Below are 27,097 nucleotides of genomic sequence, written 5' to 3'. Positions count from 1 at the left end.
TACCAGATGGGAGCTTAGAGAGATTTATTGATCCAGTTTATTGTTGACACCGAGAGCATTTCTTAATATACATCAGCCCCGTGTCAAACAGGCGCCATGCTGTGTTCTGTAGCTGCATGAGAAATTTATACACATTCGAGCTGTACAGTATTAACAAATGGGGGAAGTAAATACGTCCCACTGCTTCTCCCAGGAGAAGCAAGCCCTCATGCACACTAGTAAATAGCAGGGCTTATTTACAGTCTGCTTCAATACCGGACTGCGCTGTGAGCAGTGTACAGCTCAGAGGCTGGTTCCCACCTGCCTGGGGCTCAGTGGAGAGCAGAGGGTTGTGTTGGTACCACTGGAACTGGCCAGGGTGCAGCCCCAGTCCTGTCCAGTGCAAACCAAGCCTTGCCCAAGCCTTTGCTCCTGGGCAGAGGCAAGTAAGGAGTGCATGCAATTTTCCCAGGGGCTCTAGGCAGTCTCTTTCCTGCCCTACAAACCTGCTGAGCTCGTGGGGGATGACAGGCCAATGTACCTACTTGATTGAAAGTCGAGTGAATCACCAGGAGCCCTGGGGGGCCCTGAGCCTTTGCTCGCCTGCCTGGTGCAGCTGAGTCAGTGGCAGGAGGGCTGCAGTGGTCCCAGGCCTTGCATGCCATGAGCATGGCCTAGCAGAGAAGCAAGGCACTAGTGTCTTGGGGAAGGTGATTTGTCTGTCTTGCCCTAGAAAAGGCAGCCCACGCTGTGTTGAAATCCAGTCGTGGAGTGTTTCCTCTGTGTGGATTATTTTGACATCTCTCTCCTTCTGCAAAGTGCAAGGCTAAGTACAGAAACCAAAACTACAGCAGTGAGGTTTAATTAAGGCCAACCCTTTTTTAAAGCGTCCCTTTTTTAGCATCACAATCCTCAGAGCACTGTTCTTGTGAGATGCCTCGTGAACATCTGATTTGCTGCCAGAGCCTAGACCGTGCTGGTTTAAGGGCAGGGTGTGATGTAGGGCTTTGCAGCAGGCTGTTTTAATAGGGTTCAGCTAAACCAGGTCTCAGTATCTGTCTATATGTGGAAACCAGGTCGGGTTTATCCCGTTTAATGTTGCTAAAAGCACAGGGAGGAGTTGGCAGGCAGGAGGCCAGGTGTGCAGGGGACCAGCCAGCCACACGATGGAGCTGCCACCTCAGCTCTGCTGACACCGTTGCTGTCGGCAGCAGATAGCAGAGCTGTTTCTGGGACATTCAAGACGACCTTCCAAACAGAGCCTTTGCTGCCCGTCATCACCCATCGGCATGGCAGCAGCACGCGCTTCTGAGGTGCTCTGGGCTGGGCAGGAAACGGGGTGGCCTTAAAATGGCCTGGCGAAGCTGGAGGGAGAGGACTGGGACACGAGGTCAAGATGTTATTTGCCTGGGCTAGTGTCAGCCACGCCTGGGGTCTGGCACCGCTTGCTGCCGGGCTCACTCGGGTTCCTGGTGGCACAAACCCACTCTTCCCAGCTCACAGGGACCAGAGGCCAGCACAGAAGCACCAACCTGGATGTAAGCCCCTTGGAGAGGGCAACAGCTCCCATGTGGGGAAATTCTCTGCTGCGAATGCCCCACGCTGCTGGGTCAGTCCTGGGGCCTTCTGCCAGGATCACAGTGCCAGAGCCAGGCAACAAATGCTGCATGAGCAAGGGTGAGAGAGTCTTTTTCTTCAAGGGGCTCTCCCCAGGACTCGCAGGGAACTGCTGGTGGTGTCAGCCCTTTGCTGTAGCTGCTTCCCATCCCAAAGCAGGGCTGTGTGACTGTAGCCCAGCAGCAGCAGGGCACCTGCCTTAGGGTATGGCACTAGGGAACTTCTTGCAATGCATCCTGCTTGGAATCCCACTCCTGGGTGCTTGTGCTGCCTTTACCACCCCCAGAGCTGGGCACCCTTTTCCAGCCTGGTGTGCCAGCACCTCAGGTGGCCACTGCCACAGCGAAGCCCAGGCCTGCACCACATGCTAATCTTTAAATCCTAAAGGTGTTTCAAGCCTTCTGCCTGCCAGCGTGAAAGATCACGTGGGGCTGCCGGCATGGAGGAACAGAGGAGCCTGCCTGCAGTCCCCACGGAGGGAGCATCCCCTTCCTACCCCCTGCCAGAGGGGGCAAAGGACCAGGAAAGCTCCTGAGAAGGATGACGCAGGGTATAAGGTGAGGCCAGGCAATGGATCAGGAATGATGCTCCCAGCCCATGCAGTGGGGGAAGCGTGCACCACCCTTGCATGTCCATGTCCTTTCATCTGCTGCAGCGCAGGGGCAAGGTGTCAAAAAGCGAATCGAGGGCAGTTGTGGAGTCCTGGTCCTCCCTCTTGCACTCCAGGCTCCTGAGGTCAGCCTTAACCAGAGCTGCACCCACAAGGTGCTGCAGAAGGACCCTCCTACTACAAGGACTAGGAGGAAGAGGAGCTGGAACTGATTTTTTTGGCTATTTCCATGTCCGACTTGGCAACCAGAAACCGCAGCTTCTTCCCTCCGGAGCGGATGAGGTCCACCGCACTGCAGAGGGCGGCAACAGAGAAGTGAATTCTGGCTCCCCGCAGGCTGGCAGCCCCCCAGGAGCCCGCCAGGTCACGGGCATTTGCAAAACACCTGCACACTCTGCTCTGTGCCTGCTCAGTCTCACAAGTGGGATCTGTTTCTCTTCTGCCTGTAGCATTACGGAGAGCCTGGCCTCCACACAAGTGCTGCCAGGACGAGAGCAAACAAGCCCTGAGCTGCTGTGTCCCGTGGCCACCTGGGCTGTGCCTCGGATGGGCAGGCAGAGCATGAACTGCCCCACCCCGCTGCCTTTGAGAGGACACCTGGGGTGGGATGGGGCTGGAGCAGCTCTGCCTTGCAGAGATCCACCTCTGGATCTCTCATTTGTTTCCTGAATATGTTCTCCAGCTTTTGCTCCCAGATCCTTCTTCCAAACCCCTCCAACCAGCTACCTTCCCCCCTTTCCAGTGTCCTGGCAGGTCACTCCTCCCTGCAGCTTGCCCGTACCGCAGCATCCTCGCATTGTTGGCCGGCACTATAGCACCAGGGACTTGGAGACCCTGTGCAGCTCTTTGCTGCAAAACAGCTGAAAACCTGGACCCGAGCAGTAACTCCCACAGTGCCAATAGTGGACCAGGCCCTCGGGCGAGTTGTGACTCACCTTTGGTAGTCTGCCCCGATGAGACTGGTGCCGTTGACAGCCAGGATGCGGTCCCCAATGGAGAGCCTGCCGTCGGCGGCCGCGGGGCTGTCCTCAATCAGCGTGCGGATGTAGATGCCCGGGGAGCAGAGAAGAGTGTGCTGTTGGCAGGGAAAGGCAGTGAGCGGCCAGCCAGGGCAGAGGGGACACCAAAGGTCTGCAGTCCCAAAGGGCTGAGCCCCCCAGGCAGGGTGACAGCTCACAGCCAAGCAGTGGGACCCTGGAGGCACTGGGGACCGTGTCACTAACAATACCAGGAAGGAAATGCAAACCTGCTTTTTTTTCTCATCAATTTATACACATAAAGGAGAGGTGGGGGCAATCTTGTCTTGTTCAATTTAATTAAGAGTAAAGTGTTATTAACCTGCAGCTGTCTTGGGATAGGAGCTCTTTGTTCACAGCTGTCCCAGGGGCTCTGTGATGGGGTGTTTCCTACTAATGGACTGCTGTGAAAGGCCACTTAGTAAGATGATCCAGTGCACTAAAACAGATTGCAATGCCACCTTATGCAACGAGTGCTGTGGCTGGTGGAGCTGTTCTGGTACCCCACAAGCCTCCTTGCTCCCCTCTGCTTCCCTGGCCACCTGCTGAAGGGTGGATGAAAGACCTTGGCTGAGTCATTTTCCTTCCACAAGAGAACTGAACTGTTTGCTCTCTCCAGCTGCAGGCCAGCTGCGATGGATGCTTTGGCACAGTGACCCAGGAGCAGAGATCTGCTCCTCCCAAGAGATCACTCTGTGCTTCATTTTCCTCAGGAGAAGCAGGCTAGCTTCTGTGGGAAGCCATTAACTTCATTGCTGGCTTTCTTTGGGGTATAAAACATGTCCCACATCTCGCACTCCAGCTATTCAGAGGGGCATCAGCCCTGTCCTACGATCGGTGAGAACTCACCAAGCCGTCGATCAGCCCCATCCCCAGCCCGATGGGCCCTCTCTCTAGCTCCACCACGAAGACGTAGCAGAAGTCATCGGTGGCAGAGCTGCGGCTGGAAGACTCTGGTGTGGGGTAGTCATAGGGAGTCGGTGAGCATCCTGGCAGCGGAGAGACCAGCTTACCGCTCTGGCATCACCCAAACCCAGCCTCGCAACCTCCCACAGAAAGCGGCCCCCCAAAACCCCACCAAATATGACCTCAGGTAGCCCCAAGGCTTGTTTGCTTCCAGGGCAGGAGCTTGATGAGATGCTTCGTTTGCTCTCACCTGCCTTGTCCAAGCACTGACAAGTCCCCGCAGGAACTGTCCATACGGAGAGAGCTGTGCAGGAGAGCGGCAGCAAACCCCCTCATGCCCCAATCCTGCACCCCAAAGTAGGGCAGCGCCAGCTTTTGATACCTTCAGGGGTGCTGCCTTTGGTGCCGTTCATCCCGTTCCGCCGGGGGTCCTGCAGCCCCTTGCTGGTGCCTTGTGGGGACTCCAGGCTCCCGCAGTCGAAATTCAGGGGGGTGGTGGGTGGCGTCAGCAGGCAGGAGGGGTCTGTGGGGGCAGTGCTGGCCTTGGGGACCAGACCCCTGCCCAGCTGCAGCTGCTTGAGCTTCTCCTGGAGCTGGGGCTCGCTGGCGGGGTGCTCGCAGGGGCAGCCGTTGGTGGCCAGGCAGAGTGGGGGGCTCCCCTCCAGCTCGGCGCAGCCCCCCAGGGAGCAGTAGTCCTCCTGGGTGATGGCAGCAGCCAGGCTCTCGCTCACCTCCAGGACATCTGGCGTCGTGCATGCCTCTTTCTTAAGGAGAAAAATGCTCTGTGGACCCTACTGTGTGTGCTTTTCACACCCTACCTGCACCCCACCACCCTGTTTGCTTTGCAGGCAGGATGGCTGTGTCTCCAGCCAAAGCCTTGGCAATCTGGATACCACCAGGGCTTGTCCCAGCTTCCTAGCCCAGCTCCCACACCCCAGTTTTGTGGCCAGGGCCATGCTGGGGATGCTCACAGCTAGCCCAGAGGGGACTCCTAGTCATGTCCCTGCTGGGGGACCTCCTTGGAGGGGAACAGCAGGGGGGCACAGCTCCTTCTGTGGCCCCAGGGTAAGGGGAGGAAGTAGGAGGGCCTATGGGTGCTGCAGTGGATAGGGACAGGGCAGGAGAGGAGAAGGGGACCTGCTGGAGGGACATTCTCCCCAGAGCACTGGAGACAAGTGGCTTAGCACCTGCAGCATGTCTCACCCTCCCTGTGCTTTATAGGCATTAGCTAATTAGTGCTTTTGTGCAAGCCCGCCTGGCTACACAGGCAAGGTGCAGGGCAGGGCAGACAGAGGAACGTGCAGGGAGAAAGGGAGCGCTGCCTGCAGCCACCCCCCTCTTCCTCCCTCCTCCCCACTAACGAGATTGCTGGGACGAGCCTGTCCTTCCAGCTCACCTTCCCGCACCCCCAAGGCTGGGGGATTAGCAGCACTAATCTTTCCAGCAGCTCTACGTGAGGGCATCCCGCAGCTCTGGGCTGCAGGCGAGGGCAGCGAGCCCTTGGCACCGGGCTTGGAGGGGCTGCAGAGGGACCCGAGACCCTCCTGCCCACCTAGGAGAGGAACAGCCCCTCTGTGGGGTACAGGCTACCTTTGGGGGTGCTGAGCCTGGCCCCTCGCTGGCGTAGGGGCTCTTGCTCTGCAGGCTCCAGAGGAAGTGGCGGATGTAAAGGAGGTGCCGGTAGATGTTGTCATCCAGCGCCTCTACCTCCAGGTCCACTTTGAAGCCCCCGCTAGGCAGGATGATGGGTGGGTGATTGTCGAAGGACTCCAGCACCTCATCTGAAAGGCAGAAGGAGGGAGGCTAGCACTGGCCGGGGCTGCACTCCACTCTCGGCCACATGCCGTCTCCCAGCCGGGACTGGGGACACAATGAGCTGCGAGGCAGCAGCATCCCTCACTTGGGAACACAGAAAGAGCCCTAGGCCCTTCTGAATGCGCTTTGCATTCTTTGCAATCCCCAAATCACAGGGCTGTAGTTATTCCTGATCGCTGCAGTTACTACAGAAGCCTCAGGGAGGGGACGGGAATTGCCTGTTTGCTTTGTACATAAAAACCTCGGAGGGAGCCTGCGGGTGACCGGAGCAGCGCTGAGCGCGAAGCCAGGGGCTCACCGGGCTGGAAGGCGGCCGGGCTCTCCTCCTCACCAGGCTGCCACGCCGTGATGCAGCCCACATCCATCACCGCCTGGCATTGGCTCAGCACCCGGTGGAGCTGCGCAGGGCTCAGCGCCGGGAACTCCGCTCGCAGGGACGGCCAGGTCATCTGAACAAGGAGACAGAGCGCGGGGCAAACCGCAGAGGTGAGGAACCGCTTCCTCTGAGGAGCAGGGGCTCACGAGGGGGACGGGAGGGAGAGACCAGGCAAGATGGAGTGAGCACGAGCATCCCTTACTCAGTACTGCCCACCCACGGGCCCACCACCCCAGGAAGGGGTAGCTGGCCAACAGATTGCAGAAGGAGGGACATATCGCTGCAGGGACCCCCAAACGCTGAGCAGGGTCTCTCCTGCCTGTGCCCATCCCAATGCCACGAGCCCCAGGCCGAGCGTCCCTCACCTGCACCAGCTGGGAGCCAGGCATGGCCAGCAGGTTGGCCACACTGGCAAGTTTGGCGAAGAACTGCTGGGCGAGCTGCTCAAAGCCAGCACCGCGCAGCCACTCCAGGAGCAGCCGCACGCTGGCCCGCAGCTTCACCCCCTGTGACCAGTGGAAGCAGCTGAGAGAGGAGCCTGTGGAGGCAAAGCATCCATCAGCATGGGTCAGGGAACAGCCCCCCAGCCTTCAGCCAGCGCCCAGACCCCACCCCAGGGCAGCGAAATAAATCCAGTTTAATGTCCCCAGCATCTTATAGATGTAACTCCTGGTGGTGGCTGGACCTCACCTGGCCTAAACGGCAGGCAGTGGGGCTGCTGTGTTAATGGGGGCTAACAAGCACCTCTATTACAAGCAGACTGTAGTGGTTTATTAATGAGCTGCTCCTCCAAACTGCCCTCAGCCTCCTCTGCTCAGGCTATGAAGGGCAGCACTCTTGCAGGGGGTGAGGATGGGGCACTTACGGCGTTAAACCCCTCATGGGAATGGGGGTCCTGGAGACAGCAGCTGGGTCTGTGCTTGGCTTCCCCATAACGGTGCTGAGACCTGCCCATCTCCATCCCCCTCGAGCTGCTTGAAGCCCCCTCGCTCCTGTGCCCCCCAAGATGGCACTGGGATGGAAGGAGGGTTTCCCAGAGGGCTGGTCCCCTATGGGTTACCCAGTCCAGGCTGAGTGTTCGAGGAAGACTAACCCTTATCTAGGAGCTGGTTGAAGAGCAGCGTGTTGGAGAAGAAGAAGAGGTAGGCAAACATCTGAGAGGTGATCTCCGGGTGCACTTCGTACTGGTGGAGCAGGTCCAGCACCGCCTGGTAGATGAGCACAACCCTGCGGAGCTCCTCGGGCAGCGGCGGGGATGCTCGCCAGCTCTCCCGGCACTCGTTCTGGAAGGGGTTGCACTCCAGCAGGGCAGGGAGTGACACGTACAGACACTGCAGAGAGAGCGGCAAGTTCACAGCAGACTGGTTTTGCTTCTTTGGGGGTTTTTTTTGTGTATGAGTTAAACCCTTCCAATCCCCACAAGCTGAGTCAACCCCACTGGCGCTGCTCCAGCAAGGGGCTGATCCTGCTTATCCCCTGCCTCCCCGTGCTCCAGTGTGGCACAAGTGTTTAAAAAAAAAATTAAAATGAACATGTCTGTCACTTTTAGCACTTGGAGGTGACGGTGTGGGGAAGAGTTCAGCTAAATGGATCTGAAAATTGATCTGAACCAGGGCAGCAACAGATCAGCTGGGCACGAGGGTGAAAGAAAAACCAGGACTGATGGGGATAGACTTTCCCTATTGCTTACATGGGAGAGCAGCACCTAGCACCCACCTCTGCCGAAGCTGAGGGGGAGCCGAGGGTGCTGGGGAGGAGGGTGCTGCACAGTAGCAACTCTGTGTCCCTGCGTGCTGATGCCAGCAGGCAGGCAGGGCCGTCCCGCACACAGCAGCCTTTCTCCCGCCTCACACTGCCCGCTCTGTTCCCCGCTGCCGATGCCACCCGCCTCTCGCGGTCCAACGGCGACGGTCCAGGGGCTCCTTTCCATCACGCCCTGAATCACACCATTATGCCGCGCTGGCTGGAGCCAAGCAGCTCTCCCCAGACGTCTCCCCTGAGCCGCTGCACTGCAGGCAGGGAAACACGCCGCAGTAACTTGATACTTTTCCTGGGCCGTGACCAAAAATCGGGGCATTTCAGCCCAAAGGAAAACACCTCAGTGCAATGCAACTGCCAAAGAGTAAAAGCTTAAAAAAAACCCCAAACCTCTTGCACAGCCCAAGAGTGCTGCTGGGGATGTTGTGGCGGCCCCGGGGGATGCTGTTGCCCTCCCTGGGAGCGCATACCTTAGAGATGTAGTAGACGCACTGTTGGAAGGTGTACATGATCACCTCCTCCAGCACCGTCATCGCCTCCTCGCTGGCTGTGATGGTCGAGGAGAACAGAGACTCCTTGGAGCCTACAGGGCAGAGAGCAGGATGGGGGAGCAAACCTGCAGCAGCAAAGCAGGCTGAATTCACTGCTCCCCAAATCCTTGGGGTGGGGGTTATCAGTGATCCTGTGTTGGCATTGCCATCCTGACATCCCCCCAACAGGGGCAAAGAGGCTCCTCTCATCCCAGAGCCCCCACCTGCACCTCCAACAGTTCACAGCATCCCTCCAAGAGCCTCTCTGGCCTATGAATGTTTTTGTTTTGTTTTGTGTTGTTTTTTTCTGCATTAACACAGGCTCACCAGTGAGCAATTCTGCAGGGCTGCCTGCAAATCCAGGTGCAGCTGAGGGGCAAAAAGCCCAAGACATTAGCCACAAGCTGCTGTGGCAGAAAGAGGAGGCTCGACTGCCAACACAGCACAAGCTGGCCCCAAAGCCAAGCAGCACCACGGCACAACACAAGGCTGCTCCTCCCGCACAGATTACCCCAGCCTGCACCACAGAGATGTCCCTGCTGATGAGGATTACAGGGTGGGGGGGGTGTTAAAGGAGCATCCTGGGCGCACTGACCACCGCTTGCAACTGGGGATTAGCAGAGTAAAGTCGCTGTGGCTGGAGAAGCGAGCAGGGCACTGCGTCCAGCCCTACCTCTGACGTCCAGCTCCTCCTCCATGCTCTGGATGTAGGTGGGTGATTTCTGCTGGATGAAGTACAGGACCTCGATGGCATTGGCCATCCAGAAGAGGATGTGCTGCAGGTCCGGGAGGAGGTCTGTGATGGTGAAGCGGGATAAGGCAGCAGGGTCCTGGCTGGGGAGACACAGCGGGTATTACAGCTGCTGCTCCTCAACAACCCCACTCAAGGTTCTGGGGAGACAATAGCCAGCCTGGGGCAATGCCATGAGAGCATTTGCATCTCCTCACCCCCAAGCCCAGCAGCCCCCCTTAGGAAGACCCTTTACAAGCAAAATTTTGGTGGTTCCTGCTCTGTGGGATGGCAAAAGGAACCCAGTGGGGACTGGGCTGGCTGAGGGCCACCTGGACTTTGTGGGGTGCTGCTTCTGGGGGAAACTCGTCCTGTTACAGCTGAGCTGAAGTAAATACTCATGGCTGAAGAACAGCTTTCCCCAAGAAGTATGTGCTGTTCCTGCCAGCTCTGGACGGTTAAACCCAGCCCGCCCACACTGGGCTGTTCAAAAATAAAACAAAATAAATAAAAAGCATCTGGGAAGTTTCTCAGCTGGTAAACTGCTTTTTCCTGCTATAGGAAAGGCCTGGGAGCATCCTCAGAGCTTCTATTAAAGGATAGCTCCCGGCAAGCACCAACAGCCTCTCCAGAAGCTGCTTTGGATCCCAGATTTTGGAGATAGCTGGGAAGCCATCCCCCCGCACCAATGTGATGGCCCCAAAGTGGTGTTCCCCACCCCAGGACACCCTGTGCCACCATCCCTGGCTGCACACATTCAACACCAGCCCTGACCCTGCTCTACAGAGGGGTCTTCAGCATGAATGGGGTGAGCCCCTATTCCAGGGTCAGCCCTGCTATGTCCTTTGGGGATGCTGAAGCCACATGTGCAAAGCCTTGGCCAGGTCTTGGACTGGAGAAGACCCCAGAGCTGCTGTAGGTCTTATTCTGCTCCAAGCTCTCCTGCTTTTCCAGCCCCACACCTTGTGAAGCAGGGGCCTTGCAAGCACTGTGGTGAAGGGACCAGAGAGCTGAATGCATGAGATTTAGGAGGAAATTCAGCGTGCATTGGTGCCACCAGCCTGGGAGGGTGGTTTTAGCCAGCCACAGACTCTCCTTGCTCATGGAGGAAGAACTGGGTTGAATTCTTCCTATTTTGGGGCAAAACAAGGGCAGCAGGTCGCACTTACTGCTGGGACTGCTTTTCAGCCAGCTCCCGCGTCCGCTCCTGCACAGGGAGAGAAGGGGAAAGCAAAATGAAAAACAGTGGGACAGGGTGGCATGAGCATCACCCCACCCAGCACTCGCTGCTGCCAGGGGCCAGGCTGGGGGAAGCCCCCGGGGGGGTCCAGCAACACCCCCACCCCAGCAACACCCCCGTCCCACTGCTGACTGACCCACACTGTCCTCTGGATCATTTTGGCTGCTTTGAGCAGCAGCTGCCCGAAGTCGCCCGGCTCGAAGCTGGTGGCCGAGTGCTGGATGCAGAGACAGAGCAGGAAGGCGGGTGTCAGCTTGTGGTCATCCCCCCCCGGTTCGATCAGGGTCATGATGCGCCGCAGGAGCAAATCCTCAGCCGCCGGCTCAAACTCCAGCAGCAGCTTTCTGCGGGGCACCCTGAGGCCCTCGGCGGGCAAGGGACCCTGCTTTTTGGTGGCAGGGTCCCTCTCCTTCAGCAGGCTGCCGCACGCCCCGCAGACGGAGGGACCCTCAGGGACGGCGGGGTGCAGGGCTCGCAGCCTCAGCAGGGTCTGTGCCGGCAGCGGCTGCGCCTTCATGGGGTCCTTGTAGAGGAGCAGGTAGTAGAGACCGAGGGAGAGGAGGTCCCCGTGCCGCAACACAACCGTCCGGGCCACCTTGGCGAAGTTGACAGAGATGCCGGCACCGGCGATGGGCTCCAGCACCAGCTTCTCCTCCCAGCGATGCCGGGAAGGTTGGAGCTTCCTGATGGTGCAGTGCAGGGGCAAGATGTCAGGGGCCGACAGGCTGATGCTGGGCTTGCTCGCCTGCGTCCTCTGGCCCACCGTGTGCTGCTCACGGTTCAGCAGGTAAACCAAGCTGTCCTGCCAAGCGGGGAGACGCGGGATGAACCGGGGAGGGGAGGGGGAGAAGGGACCCTCCTCCCTGCAGTGCGGTGGGTGCTGCAGCCTCCCACCATCCCCTGGCCGCCCACCCGCCGGCTGCACCTTTGCACGGCAGAGCCACATTCTGTTTTCTTTGCTGCCAAGCAGGACAGCAGTGATATACAGCAGGACAGGGCACACTAATAAATGGGCACGATAACTTTGGGCATGCAGTAAAATGAGGCTGCTTTGGGCAGAAGGAGCCCACCCTCCACCTCCTACCCCCTCCTTTCCCACAGCTGCTTTTCCTTCCCACTTTCTCCCCCCAGACTGCAGCGATGTCTGAATCCCCCTGCCCAGGGGAGGACGGTGAGACCCCGGTGAGAGCAGCCGCTCCCTCCCCTTCCTTCCCCCCCAGCTGCCACCCATAACCACCCCGTGCCTCAGTTTCCCCAGCTGTACTAACGGGAGGGCTGCAGCACCAGTGTCACTCTTCCAGAAAGATTGGAACAGCCAGACACTCAATGGGGACAAAGTGGCCATTAACTACAAGAGCCACCCCAGTCCTTTCCAGTTCCCCCAGTGCCTCCAGCGCTGGGGAGCAGGGGCTCCCAGACGTGCTGTCTCCTTGCTGCCTCTCATTACGTTTGCCACTAATGAAGCAGCCAGACAGGGGACGGGGCAGCTCAGCCATCACCCGCAGAACTGGGCCAGGGCGAGGGATGCTGCTGCGGGGATTTTCCCCGCCTCCCTCTACAGCTTTGACCGGGGGTCGTGGGTCCCGGCTCTGCGCCCCTCAGGGCTTGGGGACAGGTTTGGGGACAAGGCTCCAAGTCCCAAGCTGGCTCCGCTTATTTCCTAAAGGATGCTCTTCCGCGCCATCCCGCCCCCCCCAACCCCTTACCCCAGCAGCTCCGGCCATACAAGCAGCCCCTTTCCCCGGGGGCTTGGGGGGGTGGGTGAGGAAAGCGGGGGGGTGCCGGGGGGTGCGGGGGGGTGAGCGGGAAGGCGTCGCGGTGCTTACATGCTGCTGGCTGTAGCCCTGCAGGAGCAGGAGGTGCGGGGACTGGTAGAGGGAGTACCGCATGCTGCCGCCGCTCCGCGCCGCCGCCGGGCTCCCGGGCAGGGTGGAGCAATGCCGGAGGAGCCGCTCCCCGGCCCCAGCCCCGGGCCGGCTCCCGGCCGCGGCCCGCCGAGCCGGGGGGCCCAGGCTGGTCTCGCTGAGGCTGCGCCGCAGGGCCGGAGCGGCGGGGGGCGGGGGGGGGCCGCGCCGTTCAGCCCCCGCCGGCGGCCGCCGGGCCCCCCGCGCCCGGTGCCGCTGCAGTTTCCGCGCTTGGGCGTTGATGCCTGCGGGGATGGGAAGGGGAGGCGGGGGGGAGCAGCGTTCAGCCGCCGGGACCCCCGCAGCCGTAGCACCCCACGTCTGGAGGGCGGCTACAGCGTGGGAGTGGGGATGAAGCAGCTGAACCCCCCCACACCCCCGCCAGCACCACGCACCCTCCCCGGGCTGGTGTCCCCTGCTGCCTTGCCCTCGCCGAAGGGTGACACCAGGACTCCAACGATGGGAGTTTTGTGCCCCGGTGCCACCACCAAAAGATGGGTGCCCCAGCCCTCCCTGGCCCCCCAACCCCACTGACTGGGGGGGTTCAGCCAGGCCAGGCTCAGCATCCACAGCATACCCCCACCCACACTGTCAGGGATGGGGAGGGGGGAAAGGAAATCTGCGCTAAATAATGAGCTCAATTTGGGGAAAAAAAAGAAAAAAAAAAGAAAAAAAAAAGAGCCTGGCTGCTGCTTTTGGGCCTTCAGTGCTCGATGGCCAGCAGCAAGCAGGAGCTGCAGGGAGACACACACAGACATACACCCCCCCCGCCCCCCCAAGTCCCCCCAAGCATCAGCCAGGCATGGGAGCTGCAGCGGAGCCTGTCCGCCCGCCTGCCGCAGGAGCGAGCTCTAATTAACTTCTCCCAAGCATCAGTTCGGGCAGAGCTGCCCGCAAGATGAATGAATAGGCCTGGCCAAGCTGCAAAAGCAGCCCCTTGCGTGGCATCCCTAGCCTTGGGGGGGGTCCCCACGGGCCCCTCTCTTCTGCAAGCGTGGCCCGAGCGCTGCAGGAGAAATAAGAAGTTGTGGGTCCGAGGATGCTCGTACCTTGGGTGGGCAGCCTCCTGGGAGCAGGTCGCTGGTATTCAGGGAGGATGAAGAGAGGGGAAAAAACCAACCTAAAGGATCTGCTTGTGGGCGCAGCACTGCAACGGCGTCAGTGCAGCACGGAGCCGGAGCCCCGCTCACAGCTCGGCCGACTGGCGAGCAAGCTTCGGCCGGCGAGATTTGGGGACAGCCAGTGGGATTTGGGGACGACAGAAAAGAGAGCCTAGTGCCCAGGGCTGCTTAAAGGGACACTCACAAGCTCAGACCCAAAAAAAAATGTCATCTGCCTTATTTGGTGAGGAATGGGCTGCTGGTTCTGAAATACATTTTTTTGTTGTTTGTTTTAAATCCAGTGCTCCTTTGCTGGGAAAATGAAAGAGATGGGCATGGGAAGGGGGGTGGGAGAGGGAGAAAATAGCCCCTGCTGTTTACATGCTTTGGGATTAGGGCAAGGCATGGCCAAGCCACCCCGAGCAGTCCAGCACCCCACATCCTTCTTAAAAAGGCAATCGGCCCCGCTCCTGTCCCCACCACAGCCAGCAGCACAGCATGGGATGCCTGCGTCCTGCAGACGTGAAATCCGGGGGGGGGCAACAAGCCTGCCTGGGCAGGAGCACAGCCCAAGCCGTGCCACTGGGGATGCCAAAGGCCACCCAAAACGTGTCTGCAGGAAGCCTTGGCTCCCCCCAGGAGGCCCGTCCCCAACCCACAGCATGGAAATGAGCCAAAGGGATGAAGGACGGCTGGGGCGATGCGGGTCCCAGCCCGGCCCGTGGGAGCGGAGGAGGAGAGGGGCCAGATCCTGGGGAGCAGCTACTGCTTGGAGCTCCTTGCACTGGGACAGAGCGGGGGCTGTCAGGACTGGGGTCCCACTGCCCAGAGAGACACGCCATCACCGGTCCCTTATCTAGGGAAAAGGAAGCTTCTGTATTTATCTTGTGTAGAAAAAGCTGCTTTTTTACTGCCAATAGAGCCCCTGTCACAGGCTCCCCGCTAACCCCAGAGCTGCGCTGGAAAGATAAACACAGCTCTTTTCCTGAGCATAACAAAGTCTCTCCATAAACTGGGTTCGGGGTTTTTTTCAATCCTCTGGTACTGTTTTCTCCTCCTGAGCGCATGCAGGTTATCCCACCCGAAATGCTGCACAAGCATCTCTGACACAGTGCAGCCGGGGCAGAGCAGGCAGCTGCTGAAGCCCCACGGTGATACGGATGGGAAGGGGGCAGGATCGCACCCCATCCCTTAGGGAACGCTGGGCACCCCATCAGGGGCACCGTGCACCCCCTGGCCAACATCCACCAGGCCCTCCCTAAGCTGCTCCCTCTAAACCCAGCTTGCATCCTGGGGGGAAACCTGCTGGTTGTGTTGCCTGGGATCTTGGCTGGGATCTGCCTCTTTTTCAGCCTAAGAAAGAGGTTCCCTTTTCCTGGCTAAGAAATAAATCAGTCAATAAATAACTCCACAGGCACCAGGAAAGAAGAAATTCTTTGAATTTACCCAGGAGGGACTAACACCAGGTTAGACCATCCTAATGTAATTGCTAGGCAGGCCCTGCAGGGAGGCCTCCCTGGATGCAGTCGTGCTAAAGTATATCAAAGCCAGATCCTCAAAGGTACCTGCCAGAGCATCCTTTAATATAATAGGTTTAACTCCTAAGTTTCTCAAGGTGTGCAGGCAATTCAGCCCCCTGGGAAAGCCCCAACGAGCTCAGGACACAGCACAAAATGGGGCTGGTTTGGAAGATTACCACAAAGATGCCAAGTGCTGTGCCCGTGTCCCATCACCCTTCAGTTTGTGAGTGTTTTTGCCAGATGCTCCCTAACTCCTGCCTCATTGCTCCCCAAAAGGAGCAGGATCAGGAGTAGCAGTGAGAGAGGGTGTCTGCCTTGTTTACTATAGAGATGCTCTACCTGTGCTGCTAATTAGTGGCATGAGGAGTGAGCATCTTCCTCTTCGGTGGCAAGCAGCTAATCAACTAATTAGAATAAAGAATAATTGAGCAGATAAAACTCTGAAGCTATTTGCTAACAGGTCACAGATGGGTGTGGAGCCTTTTCTCCAGCCACCAGCTCAGCAGCAGGGTGGGCAGTGATGCTCCAGCCTGTGTGACACTGGTGGTCCCAGCCCTACCACTCCATGGATGCTCTGTGTGGGCAAGGGCCCTGCAGGTATTTCCCTGGGGATCCTGCTTTGCATCATCTCTGGGTTGTTTGGTTTTTTGTCTGTGGGGTTTTTTTGTTGGTTGTTGTTTGGTGGTTTTGGTTTGGTTTTGTTTTGTTTTTTTTCCTGGGGGGAACTACAAGCCCAAATTTCTTTTATTTTCTTGCACATATGCTGCATTTTCCACACCAGCTCCCCATGATCCTGGGCAGGCAGCTGATGCTCAGCAAGGGGACCTCTGCCAGCTTGAGACTGGTGACAAGGGTGACTCTGGTGGTCACACACCAGGAATTTTGTGTCTTTTTGGGGTGCTGGATGAGGGGGAAGTAGGTGCCTCCCCCAGACACGCTGCATCACTCCCATTCATCCCTGGTAGCTTGTGGATAGGGTGGGAAAGTGTGGCCCCAGCCCCACAGCATCCTTTCAGGCAGTGCCATAAGCATGGGGTGAGACTGGTGACAGAGCCCCTGGTGCCACTCAAAGAAAGGGCTGTAGGAGTGAGATTTTAACAGGTAAGACTATTAAGGGCTGTGTAGTCTGCAGAACAGACAGCCTAAACAAACGTGGGTGTGTTTTCTGTCTTGGAGGAGTTTGCTCAGCTATAGAAAATGCCCAAAGTTTTAAAAATGAGGAATTTCCACCACCCCACCCAGGAGTGCTGAAACAAATGAAGTGATATCTACATCGAAAGCATAGCGGGCTTATTTCCAGATCCAGGGCACGCAATCCCTTCAGGAACTGCTCCTCTATCAGAAATCACCAAAGGGTGCCAAGCCCAGGCCAGCTCGGTGCTGCCCACTCCCGCGCCCGGCAGCCTGCTGCCTGCGGCTCCCCCAGCCTGTGTGGGAGCTTTACCCTCCCCGTGGTAAAGCCCACCCACAATCCAGGTCACATGTGGGAATGCTGCTTCCTGCAGCCAAGGGGGAGTATTTGAGACTGAGAGTTGATGTGACCTTGGGCTCAGGCAGGGAGCTGCCACGTGCCCCCCGCCCCCCCCATGTGCTATAACCGTTGCACTTGGCTCTTGCCCTTTCCTCTGTTCAAAAGAAGCTGGTTTTAGTCACTGCTTTCCCAAAGTGCTTAACGGCTCTCTGATCCTGGTTGGAGAAAAAAACAGAAGAGCAGATCATCCACCTTTGCAGCTCCCTCCCTGGCCCAGGCCCTTTTCTCTCCATTTGCATCACACATGCAGCAAGCTGGGACCGATCCTGTAGCATCCCCTCCCTGATCAGACACATGGAGGGGACACAGCAAGGGATGGAGGGAGCCCTGTGTCACCATCGGGTGCCAGTGGACCACCCTGCAGAGCATTAACATGAGGGCTGGGGGCTGCTTTCCACTGCTCCTCCATCCTTCCCATATCAAGGCAGAGGATGAGCCCAGCTCCCCATGCTGATGGAGATCACCCACAATGCAAGCAACCCCCAAAGTTGCAAATGTCGCGCTCAGATTTTGGGGCACCCAGGCAAAATCACAATTGAAAAATGCAGCTGGTGGGGCTCCAGCAGCTACTGCTCTTCCCTGAAACACCCACAGGTGGTTTCCTTCGTGCCATGTGCCTGCGCCTGTGTTAGAGCGGATGGGAAAGGAGTCCCATCCCCGCTGGTGTGGGACAGGTTGGGCCATTTGTTCTGCTGCTGGTGAGGAAACCTTGGCTCTTTTTTGCTGAGCACCTGGGGTAATCCTGCATCATCATTAGGTTATTTCTGACAATCACAACCCTTTCCTACAGGCATGAGGAACCGCTCTGTGCCCATCACAGCAAAACCCCCTGATCAACACCTCCAGAGCCTGACCCAGACCCATCCATCAGCAGGTCAGACCCACCAAGGGCATCATGCAATTAAAAATCTGATTTTTAAACCTTTCTGCCCTCATCCTTGTGAAGCTTTTATCTGAGGGTGTGAGGAGGAAAGCTTCATTACTCTGTGCTGGGGTCGCTTATTAACCTACTGGTTCCTAATGATGCACTTATCTCCTCCTGCCAGCCCTGGACCTGCTCGGGCACCTCTGGAGAGGCTCTCCTGCCCTACATTGCTCTCTCTTCATTAGCTTTTCATTTTGCTTAATTGTTCCTGCAGATTTGCCAGGGATGTTTGGCCTGGGGGATGCCCATGGGGAGATGGGGATGCAGGGGAGCGGAGCAGTGCTCTGCCAGACATGAAGCTGTGCCGAGGCATGGGACGCCATGATGCTGGTTCACAGTGACGGGAAGAGCAGGTAACACTCATGGTCTTGCCTGCTGCTGCCCAACCGTGAGTGGGGATTTGGTGTGAACCCCTAGACTGGCTGGGGTAAATATTTGAGGTCACAGGTACCAAACTTATGCAGGAGAGCACTGAGTAACAACTCTACCTAGGACCTTGCAGCTAAAATGTGGCTACCCTCCCACTTGCACCCCCCCACCCCATGCCCAAAACACATGCAAAAGCTGCTGGTGCAGGGTGCATCTCCCACAGGCAACTCTGTGAGGGTCACAGCCCCCCAGACCATCTCCCTGCATCGCACTCAGCTCTGACCTGCGGTGGTGGTGTCCACATCCCTGGCTGCCAGCTCCTCCACCTCTGCCCTCTTGCGCAGCTCCAGCCGCCGTGAGAAGCCCTCCCTGGGCTTCCAGAGGTCCTGGATGAGCAGCGGCTTCTCATGGTCACCCAGGACCCTCAGCCCCTCCGTCTGCCACCGCTTCTCGGGGCCCTCAAACCTCCCGATGACATCGCACAAGGCGTACTGCCCGGCGCTGAGCTGGCTCAGCCCGTAGCGCTCCAGGGCTTCCTTCACCAGCTCCCGTGCACCCGAGCTGCCCGTCGCCAGCACACTCTTGTAGTTGGTGCCTGCACAGATGTTGCCTCCAAAGATTTTCAGGACACCGGGGGCTGAGAGCTGGGTGGAGAGTTCGGCTGGGTCATCCTCACCAGCTGCCGGGGAAGCAGAGGCTGAGCTCCGGTCCTTGTAGCTCAGCGTCCGGTACAAGACTTGGGAGAAAATCCGGCTCTGGCGCTTCAGCCGGTTCTTGGATGGCGGAGCCATGGTGGAGGAGGACCCATAAAACATCACGCGTGAGGTCGTCATGGGGCACAGCTGGGCAGGGAAGAGAAAAAGGGGAAGGTCAGAGGTTTGGAGGCCAGATGCGCTGCAGGCAAGGCGAGCAGGAACCAGCTGATGGCTGCAGAGAAGCCACTGTCACCTCCAAGGTGGAAAGGGACAGCAGCAAGGGAGGGTCATTTCCCTTGTGTGACCCAAAACACCGGTGGCCAAGCCCAGCTGGGATCCTTGACATCAGCACGGTTACCCCAGGATGGATTTGTCCCTGAGAACACAGCCTGGAGCAGCCCCAAGTTTCTCCATCATGCATATTAAGAGGTGCCTCTTGCCCAAGCAACCTGCAGCAGGAGGAGAGTGGGGCCTGTCCTGGTCAGGAGCCAAGGCATCAGGAGTTATTTTCACTAACGAGTTTATGGAGCAATCCCATTTTTTTAGAGGTGAAACAGAAAGCTCAAGTGCAAACGCAATCACTCTGAGGTCACCGCTAAATGTTTTTGCTCACCAAGAGGCACAGGGTGAAAAGGGGCTTTAATTAGCCTTTCTAAAAATGTCCTGACTCTGGCAAATCTCTTGGCTGTTGCTAGTTTGTGGATGTTGTTAAAGCACACAGCTGGCATCACTGACAACACTGACCGTGTCACCTTAGCCCGGGCAGGGCTGCTCGGCGCAGGCAGCAACCGGAGGAGACGTGGCCGTGGCCGTGCGACAGCTCCCGGCGCACCTTGGTCCCCAGGAACAGGCTGGGAACCACGACGCTCTTGTGGCTTTAGGCAGACAGAAGTCCTGCCTGATGTCAGAGCCGACACCTGGGGCCAGCTTTGAAATCACATCCTGGATGCACAAACACCCGGCGCTTGCGTGGTGCTGATAATGCCACTGGGTGCACCACAAACCGCTGGCAGGGCAACTCCGGAAAGGGAATTTGAGCATTTCTGATTCAGACAGGATGGGGATTTCCCTCACCTCCAGATTTATAACATGCAGCCTGCGTGCAGGGAACAGGGACAGGCAGGGGCCTGGTGCGTACACAGAAGATCCCCGAAATGTCCCATCCGCAGCTATCGGAGCGCTTTGATGCAGCAGTCAGCACGATCCAGCCGTGCATGGCCAGGGAGATGTGGGGTGCCAGCAGCTTTCTGCATCTGCAGCCCCATCTGCTTGGGCAGGATCTCACCACCGGAGCAACCCCAGCGCTATCAGGCAGAATGATGTCGGCCCTGGAAAGCCTCCAAACCACCATCTAATTCAGGAAGAAAAAGCATCCCTGCTGCTAATGAAAGAGGTCACCTTCTAACCCAGGAACAGCCTCCCTGCTGCGCATGGCGGATTTCTGCAGGGTGCACATCTCCCCATCCCAGGACCAGAGGCCCACTGAACGCCACCAACGGGGAAACTGAGCCACCAGCAAGCACCAAGGCTGCAGGACATGCCTGGGAGCTTCATGATCCTGCGATGCTGTCACAACCCCAAGTCACCCCTTTCCCCTTCCCCAGCCCCACCAGGATTGTGAAAAAATTGGGGCTTGTCCTTCCCAAGCCGCTGGCTCAGAAAGCGAGGACACAGTGGCCGTCCGGGTGCTGCGGGGCAGGGAGGGGAGCCGGCAGCCACCCCAGCCCTGGCTCATCGCTGCTGTCTGGGTCACTGAAACTGGGCTTAGCGGTCAGCCTGGAAAGCAGAGCTTAGCATCTTGTGTTTTGCACCTCACCAGCCGAGCCCTAGTCCCAGGAGCTTCACCACAACTTGCTGGGTTTGGGGAAGGCTGTTCCTGCTCCCACCTTGCAGCTGGGGAAACTGAGGCAAGGATGGGGCTAAAGCTCCCCCCATGGCACTGCTCCTCCTCCAGCCAAGCCTGGAGCTGCTGCTCCCATTGGGGACATCCCTTCGTGTCTGCTGTGTGACACCTCCTGGGAGTGCCAGGGCAGATCCGACCTGGGGAGCAGGTCAGGGCACTGGCAGTCAGTCGGGTTCAAGAACCGCTTCCCTGGGCTGTCGGCACGGCCTCGCCAGCCCTCATTAACATTGACCAGAAGAAAAACTACCCCAGTGTCCCTACAAGACCTTGCCATCAACGATGCAAAAGACAAAACTTTGTCATCAAATCACTGTTTTCAGTTCACAGATTTAATCTCCTCTGCCCTGAACTATCTCCAGCACAAAGGGAAACCTTTTAACATCTACTGGTGGTAAAAACATTTCTCCAAGCCCACATCACAGACACCATCCTCGCTTCTTGCAGGTCCCTGCCTGATTTTGAATATGTTATTTATAGCACAGTTATTTTCCTGCTCTTTCTATCAAATGCAGTTTCTGCAGCGTGCAGGGGCAAAGGCATTTCACAGGGAAAAAATACGAAGCCTGGACTGAGAGACGCTTCTAGCCTTGTCATGCTGTTATTCAACATCTGGAGCTTCACCAGTGTGATTTTACCAGGCACCAGCCCAGGCCACCTGAGAAATCACAGCCTTATTCCTAAAACAGCGTAATGCCCAGTCTTAATCCCCTCAAGGACTCAAATGGTTGTGATAAGATGATAACGAGATGGGCTCTTCCCACATCCATGTGCTCAGACACAGCAGTCATGGGCATCTCCAAAGAGGCTAAAGAGAAAACCATGGTACGTGCAATGCTGTTGGGTCCTGCTGTGAGAGTGGGGGTGCTCCAGCCGGACCCAGCTGCCTGGGGACACGCCAGCAAGGACACTAACTGTTGAGGCACATCTTCCCGCAGGTTGGTGGGACATGTGCTCCTGGAAGCCCCAGTCTGGGCGAGCCCCCTCCTCGCTGCAGGCGGTTCCCTGTCCATGCCATCACAGCTGTGAGCTGTTGGAGGACACACGCCTGCAGCTACGGAAGCGTGACCCAGACTTTCCAGAGTCCCTTTCTTCAGCATTCACTGACATCTCTGCTACAATACAGTAATTAGCCAAAAGCCTGTGATTGCCTCCCAGCGGGATCTCTATCAGGTATCCACCTCCTCCGTGCTGTGCCTGGCCACACCAAAACCTGCTATTTTCCACAGCCAGCACTGTCTGTATTTATCCTGCAGAGCTATGACAAATGCTTTTGGTATTCTCACAGCCACCACATGTCCTTCCATTGCCACAACTGACTCTGCAACCACCGGGGACTTTCCTGTGGGCTCTGAGGTTCCTGTTCCCACCACGGGTGAGCAGCTCCATCCCACTGCCCCTACCCAGTGCCCACGTAAAGCCTCCCCTTACCTTGCCATCCTTCTCAGGTGCCTTTTCTCCTTCCATTCATCCTCTTTCTCAAAACTGGCCTTCCCCCCCAATCATACGTCGTCCTGGGCAGGCGTCCATTGTGCCTCTGCAAGAAGAAGAAGAGGAGCAGTCCTGGGCTGCTCACAGACATCAGCTGCTCACAGTGTGGTGGCTTTGGAGGGCTCAGAGATGCTGCAACTCTGCTCCCGATGAGCATCACATTTCGCGTGCAGGCTACTGAGTCCCATATAAACCCCCTATACCTCAGCATATTCTCCCTGCCTCAAGTCAAACAGCCCAAGCACTCACTGCAGGTGAGAGCTGTTGACACGAGGGGGGCACATCACCCACGGGGGATGCATGGCTGGTGACACGTGTGTTTGCACATGTTCATCCAGCCACAGCCCATAGACGGGGAAGACTAGCCCAGCCCCAAGTTCAGGCTCCATCGCAGCAGGAACATGGCAGCTTTGGGGGGGAGACAGAGCAAATCCAGCCACAGCGATACCCTCCAACAGCATTTACCCCATCACAGAGACAGGGAGAGAACAGATAGAGGAAAAGAAATGCTATCTGAAAGGAAAGGTGAAGGGGAGGAGATGGGACTAGCAATAACCCCATGACCTTCATCTCCTCCTGAGCACATGTGTCCCCAGGGAGACCAGGCTGGGGACCCTCTCACCCATGGGTGGACAACAAGTCCTGGCCCAACTCCTTCCCCCAGCAGCCACAGCATGCTCACCCAGATTTGTTTTTCCTGAATCTCAGTCTATTTTGCCTATTTACATCAAGGACATCCACCAAGCACCGTCCCCTTGCCCGCCCAGCACAGATCTGTGGGAACATAACCCCTGGTAACCGAAGAGAAAAGGAGAACCTGCAAAATGGCTGCGGTGATTTCATGAGTGTTTCTCAGAAAGAGCCAGCAAGGCACAAAAAATACTCCTTCCTGTGGCTCCACCACGACTGAAGACAAACATGCCATCTAATTAAATCACCTAATCAGGGCCTCGCGCAGGTTTGATCCAGCCCCTCTCGCTGGCCCCAGCGCTGGGGCTATGGGAGAAACTTTCTGCGAGGCGACAGGTCGTGATGCGAAAGGCAAAGAGATGCTGAACCCACCTCCGCCTCTTCTCCTTTCTTCCGATGATTAATCGCTCCCGCCGGTAAAATATTTATGCCTTATTTCCAATGTGTCTGGCTTCAGCTGCCAGACATTGATTCCTGTCATGCTTTTCTCTGCTCAATTAACAAGCTTTTGGCTACAATGTATTTTCTCTTCTGCAAGAGTATTTAGATGCTTTAATCAAGCCCCCCTCATTCCTCTTTGATTTGATTTATGAGTAGACTAACTGGATGGCCATCTCCTTTCTCCCTGTAGAACATTTTCAGCAGCTCCTCTGTCTCTTCCCCTCAGTTCCCACATCTCCATCACACTCTGAAGAGACTGGGTTTGGCTGTCATAAACCCAAATTCAATTCTGATAGAGCCCTGACCAAAAATGCAAGTAGCTGCTATTTTTTTTCCAGAGCAAAACTGCCCATTACCCTGAAAATTTTCAATTCTCCAGCATAGAAATTGGGACAGACAGACAGCTGCCTCCCAGGCAGCTCCTGCGGGAGGAGGGAGCTGGTGAGCCCCTGCGCTGCCTCTCCCAGCATCTGCAGGCAGCTCCTGGAGAGAATTTATCATCCAGATTAGGGACAGGAAAACATGTACAACTCCAGTTACTATTTTTGGGTGCAAAAATTTCCATTTTCCATACTGCTCTGGTTAGGATGCCTTTTGCTTTCCCAGTTTACCGTCTAGATTTGTACAAACTAGTAACACTGTGCTGCTCTGGGTCAGCCCCAGGTTTTTCCAGAAATCATTTAAATCTCTTTCCAGATTAGTGATAAAAGCACTGAAACACTGAGGGCATACGACCAGCTAGCAGTGCCCAGCAGTGATAATCTCCTCTGATAACTGCCTTTGAAATGGATCGGGTTTATTTAATACTGGCTTTCTTGACACTGTATAATGTCAGCTCTAAATACTGGACTGGACTGACTTTTTTAATACTGGGAAGTGCAGATTTTTACAAGAATATCACCTCACATAACTCAAAGGCTTCACAAAAGTGTATTACAGCCAGAGAGTCACCTCTTGTGTCGGAGACTGAAATCATTTCTACTTGCCAGGAGTTATTTTCCATACAGCCACGTTGGATGGCAGGAATTTATTCCTGGTGCTGAAGTCTTTAATCAATTAAAGCCTGAGCCAGGCTTCTCCCTCTTCTCCCTGGGGTGATGCTATCAAGCTAATCAACCTGTAGCTACCAGGCCATCTTACTCCCTTTTGGGAAGAGCAGCAACACTATTAAAACACTTTTCAATTTTCTGGAATTTCCCCAGGGCTTGTCCCGGTGCAGACGCAGCTCTGCGCAGATGGGTGGTGAGATTTCAGCCATAACCATCCCAGAACAGCAACCAGGAAAGCTATTTCCCCAGATCTCTATTTGAAAATTTTCCCTTTTATTTTTTTTCTTCTTTCATTTTTGGACGGAAACCACTCGAGTCACAGCCTCGGTCTAATGGCAATAACCGCAGCCTGGATACTGTGAGCAGAGGGAGAGGCCGCTCCGGCACTGCAATGTGGAACAAATTATAACTCGGAGAGCAAAGGAAATGAGAACACCCTGGACGCAGCGGCTTTGACGTGCTCTCCTCGGCTCCAAATCCTGCCCCTCTGCAGATCCTGTCCCTACAGCCAGGGCAGAGCCCAAACCTCTCTGTCCTGAATCAGAGCCCCCACTCCCTTCCATTCTGGATCAAGCCTCTGCTTCAGAGCCTGGCCTTTTCTTGTGTGAGTTTTATCTGTCTAATCTAGGGACGGATCGGAGGCTGATAATGTCAATGCCAGCCTCAGTGCCATCTTTAGCCGGATCAGAGCAGGTAAACTCCTTACCGTGTTATTATTAGCAGCGGGCACTCTGCGGTAGCGCCCTGGACCCCGCGGCCCAGGGGCCATTCAAACGGGATATAAAGGCAGTCCCAGTCCTGCAAAGCTGAACTAACCATTTGTCCTAAAGGCAGTTACAGCTCCACAAACAGATTATAATGATTTGGGACCTGATTCTAAAAGGACAACAGGAGTCCTTTTAGCAGCTTTTCTTTTCCTGCCTTTTTTTTTTTTTTTCGTTCCCCATTATTTTACAGGGTCTTCTGAGCTGCCAACGTGCATCAGCTCTCCAGTAATGCGCAAGCACAAATGCCAGCCCTCTGCCCGGGCAGCTCTATTCACACACACACACGCAAGAAACATTTCACAGAGAACGTTTGCTTTCTGCTGCCTTCCGAGCAGCAGAGTCTCAGTAGGCTGCCTAATTATAAGATCTTAGCAATAATTTTTTTCCAGTGATAATTAACTGATCCTGGAGAGCGCTGAAAATAAGCACTTCCCAAGCAAGTAGCAAACTCCCCTGAGTTTTCTCTGCTAAAGTTACAACTCAGCATGAAACTGCTCCAGCCTTGTGGGGGGACAGACCATCCCAGCACCTCCTCGCCAAGGCCTGGGATGCCACAACAGTCCCAAACAGCTGAAAACAGTTGAAATATCATGTGTGGAATAGCAGTGGGATCCCAAGGGGGGTGCAATGGGAAGAAGGGTCCCAAGGGGGATGCAGTGGGTCAAGGATCCCAAGGAGGGTTCAGTGGGGAGAAGGATGCCAGAGGGTACAATGGGGAGAAGGATCCCAAGGGATATACAATCAGGAGAAGGATCCCAGGAGGGTGCAATGGGGACAAGGACCCCAAGGGGTACACAGCTGGGAGAAGGATCAAGGGTTGTGAGTGGGACAGGGCCCCTCCAGGGGTGTGCAGTGGGGAGAAGGATCCCCAAGGGACGTGCAGTGGGGAGGAGGATCCCCGGGTACCTGGCGATGGGACAAGGATCCCCAGGTGCTGCGTCTCCCCGGCACAGCCCCGCCTGCCTGCTCGCTGCCCGGTGCGGTTCCGCAGGCAGCGGGGCAGGTTGGGTCTCCAACAGCAACCGGACAAGCTTCAGCCCTGGCCGCCGCTTCCCTCCCGCCTCCACTTTCCAAGGGGACGAGAAACAAACGTTCCCGTCCGAGCAGGAGGGGGGGAGCGGCGGGGGGGGTGTGACACACACCTGCTGGTCCCATCCCGGGGAGAGGGTCCGCGGTGCGGGGGCCCAGCGCGGAGAGGGTGGCAGCTGCGAGATGCGACAGGGGGGATCTGCCCCCCCCCCTCAAATCCACCCTCACCCCCCCCCCCAATCCACCCCCCACCCCCAAAGAAAAATAAATAAATAAAAAGGGCTGTACCTCGGGTAGGGTCTGTGTTCGCCACCCCGCGCCGTGCGCGCCCCCCGGCCCCGGTACTCACGGTGCGGGGCTCGGCGGCTGCAGCGCCCGGAGCCGCGGGGGCTGCGCGGCTCGTCCCGCCGCCGGGGCGGAGCGCGGCGGAGCGGAGCGGAGCGGCACCGCGGTGCCCCCCCGCGGCCGCGCAGCCCCCGCGCAGCGCCGAGCACCGCGGGACGCGCCGCGGGCGGGGCGGTCGCGGGTGGGAGGGCTGCAGCGCGGGGCTGCGTTCCGGACGGCCGCGACGCGACGGTGACGGGTTAAAATGCCGGGGCGCGGGGGGGGAGAAGGGCAGAGGCGGCGGGATTTGGCTCAGCAGATTTTATCAAACAAGCTCCAAAGTCGACCTGGAGACTCTGTGGGTGCCCACGGGCCGGTGGTTGGAATCGAGAAGGGATGGAGCGATGGGGTGGTCGCTGATGCTTGTCCTCCCTCGGGTGGAAATTCTCTTTTGGGTTAAATGCCTGTTCCTCTGCCACCCTCTAGGAATGACAAAGCCAGGAGCCCTCCCAGTGCAGCCTGATCGCCAGCAGCAAAGAAGTTATGGGCGAGGTGGAAGTTGTAGGTCAGGTTTTGGGGTGACTTCAGCTGTCCCTGGAAGCAGGGAACCCGCCCCAGCTCTCTGGGAAAGCTGCTGAGCGTGGCAGCCTGTGAGAGATCCAGCCTCGGCGTAATTACGATGGAGAGGTGCGAGCGAGAGGGCAGCCCGTGGATGTGCAGAGCCCAGGGCAGGCAGCGGTCTTACTGAATGGGGGCAAATTCTCCTCTCCAAGAGGAGCCAGTGC

The 27,097-nt window shown here is 57.1% G+C and overlaps 1 protein-coding gene across 2 annotated transcripts; it reads right to left on the bottom strand.

Moving 5' to 3' along the window:
- Nucleotides 1-9: 9 nt before the first annotated feature.
- On the bottom strand, nucleotides 10-26,418 carry RADIL (Rap associating with DIL domain). 2 transcript variants are annotated; one of them, XM_074919733.1, is made up of 16 exons: nucleotides 26,277-26,418; nucleotides 21,953-22,058; nucleotides 18,210-18,768; nucleotides 12,404-12,726; nucleotides 10,714-11,379; nucleotides 10,507-10,544; nucleotides 9,281-9,441; nucleotides 8,548-8,660; nucleotides 7,413-7,650; nucleotides 6,685-6,857; nucleotides 6,242-6,392; nucleotides 5,719-5,909; nucleotides 4,511-4,892; nucleotides 4,072-4,211; nucleotides 3,142-3,281; nucleotides 10-2,498 (listed from the first exon to the last, which is right to left on the bottom strand). In XM_074919733.1, exons 2-16 carry the CDS (start codon nucleotides 21,986-21,988, stop codon nucleotides 2,393-2,395), a joined length of 3,417 nt encoding a protein of 1,138 aa, XP_074775834.1. In that variant the 5' UTR covers nucleotides 21,989-22,058; nucleotides 26,277-26,418; the 3' UTR covers nucleotides 10-2,392. The 2 variants fall into 2 exon arrangements, with proteins under 2 accessions (XP_074775834.1, XP_074775835.1); XM_074919734.1 differs by lacking the exon at nucleotides 26,277-26,418 and adding an exon at nucleotides 25,866-25,986.
- Between the last annotated feature and the right edge of the window lie 679 nt (nucleotides 26,419-27,097).

The sequence above is a fragment of the Athene noctua genome, chromosome 15 (genome assembly GCF_965140245.1).
Source record: "Athene noctua chromosome 15, bAthNoc1.hap1.1, whole genome shotgun sequence".
Lineage (NCBI taxonomy): Eukaryota > Metazoa > Chordata > Aves > Strigiformes > Strigidae > Athene > Athene noctua.
The sequence above is the reverse complement of the archived record's forward strand: the minus strand, read 5'-3'. Positions and strand labels throughout refer to the sequence as shown.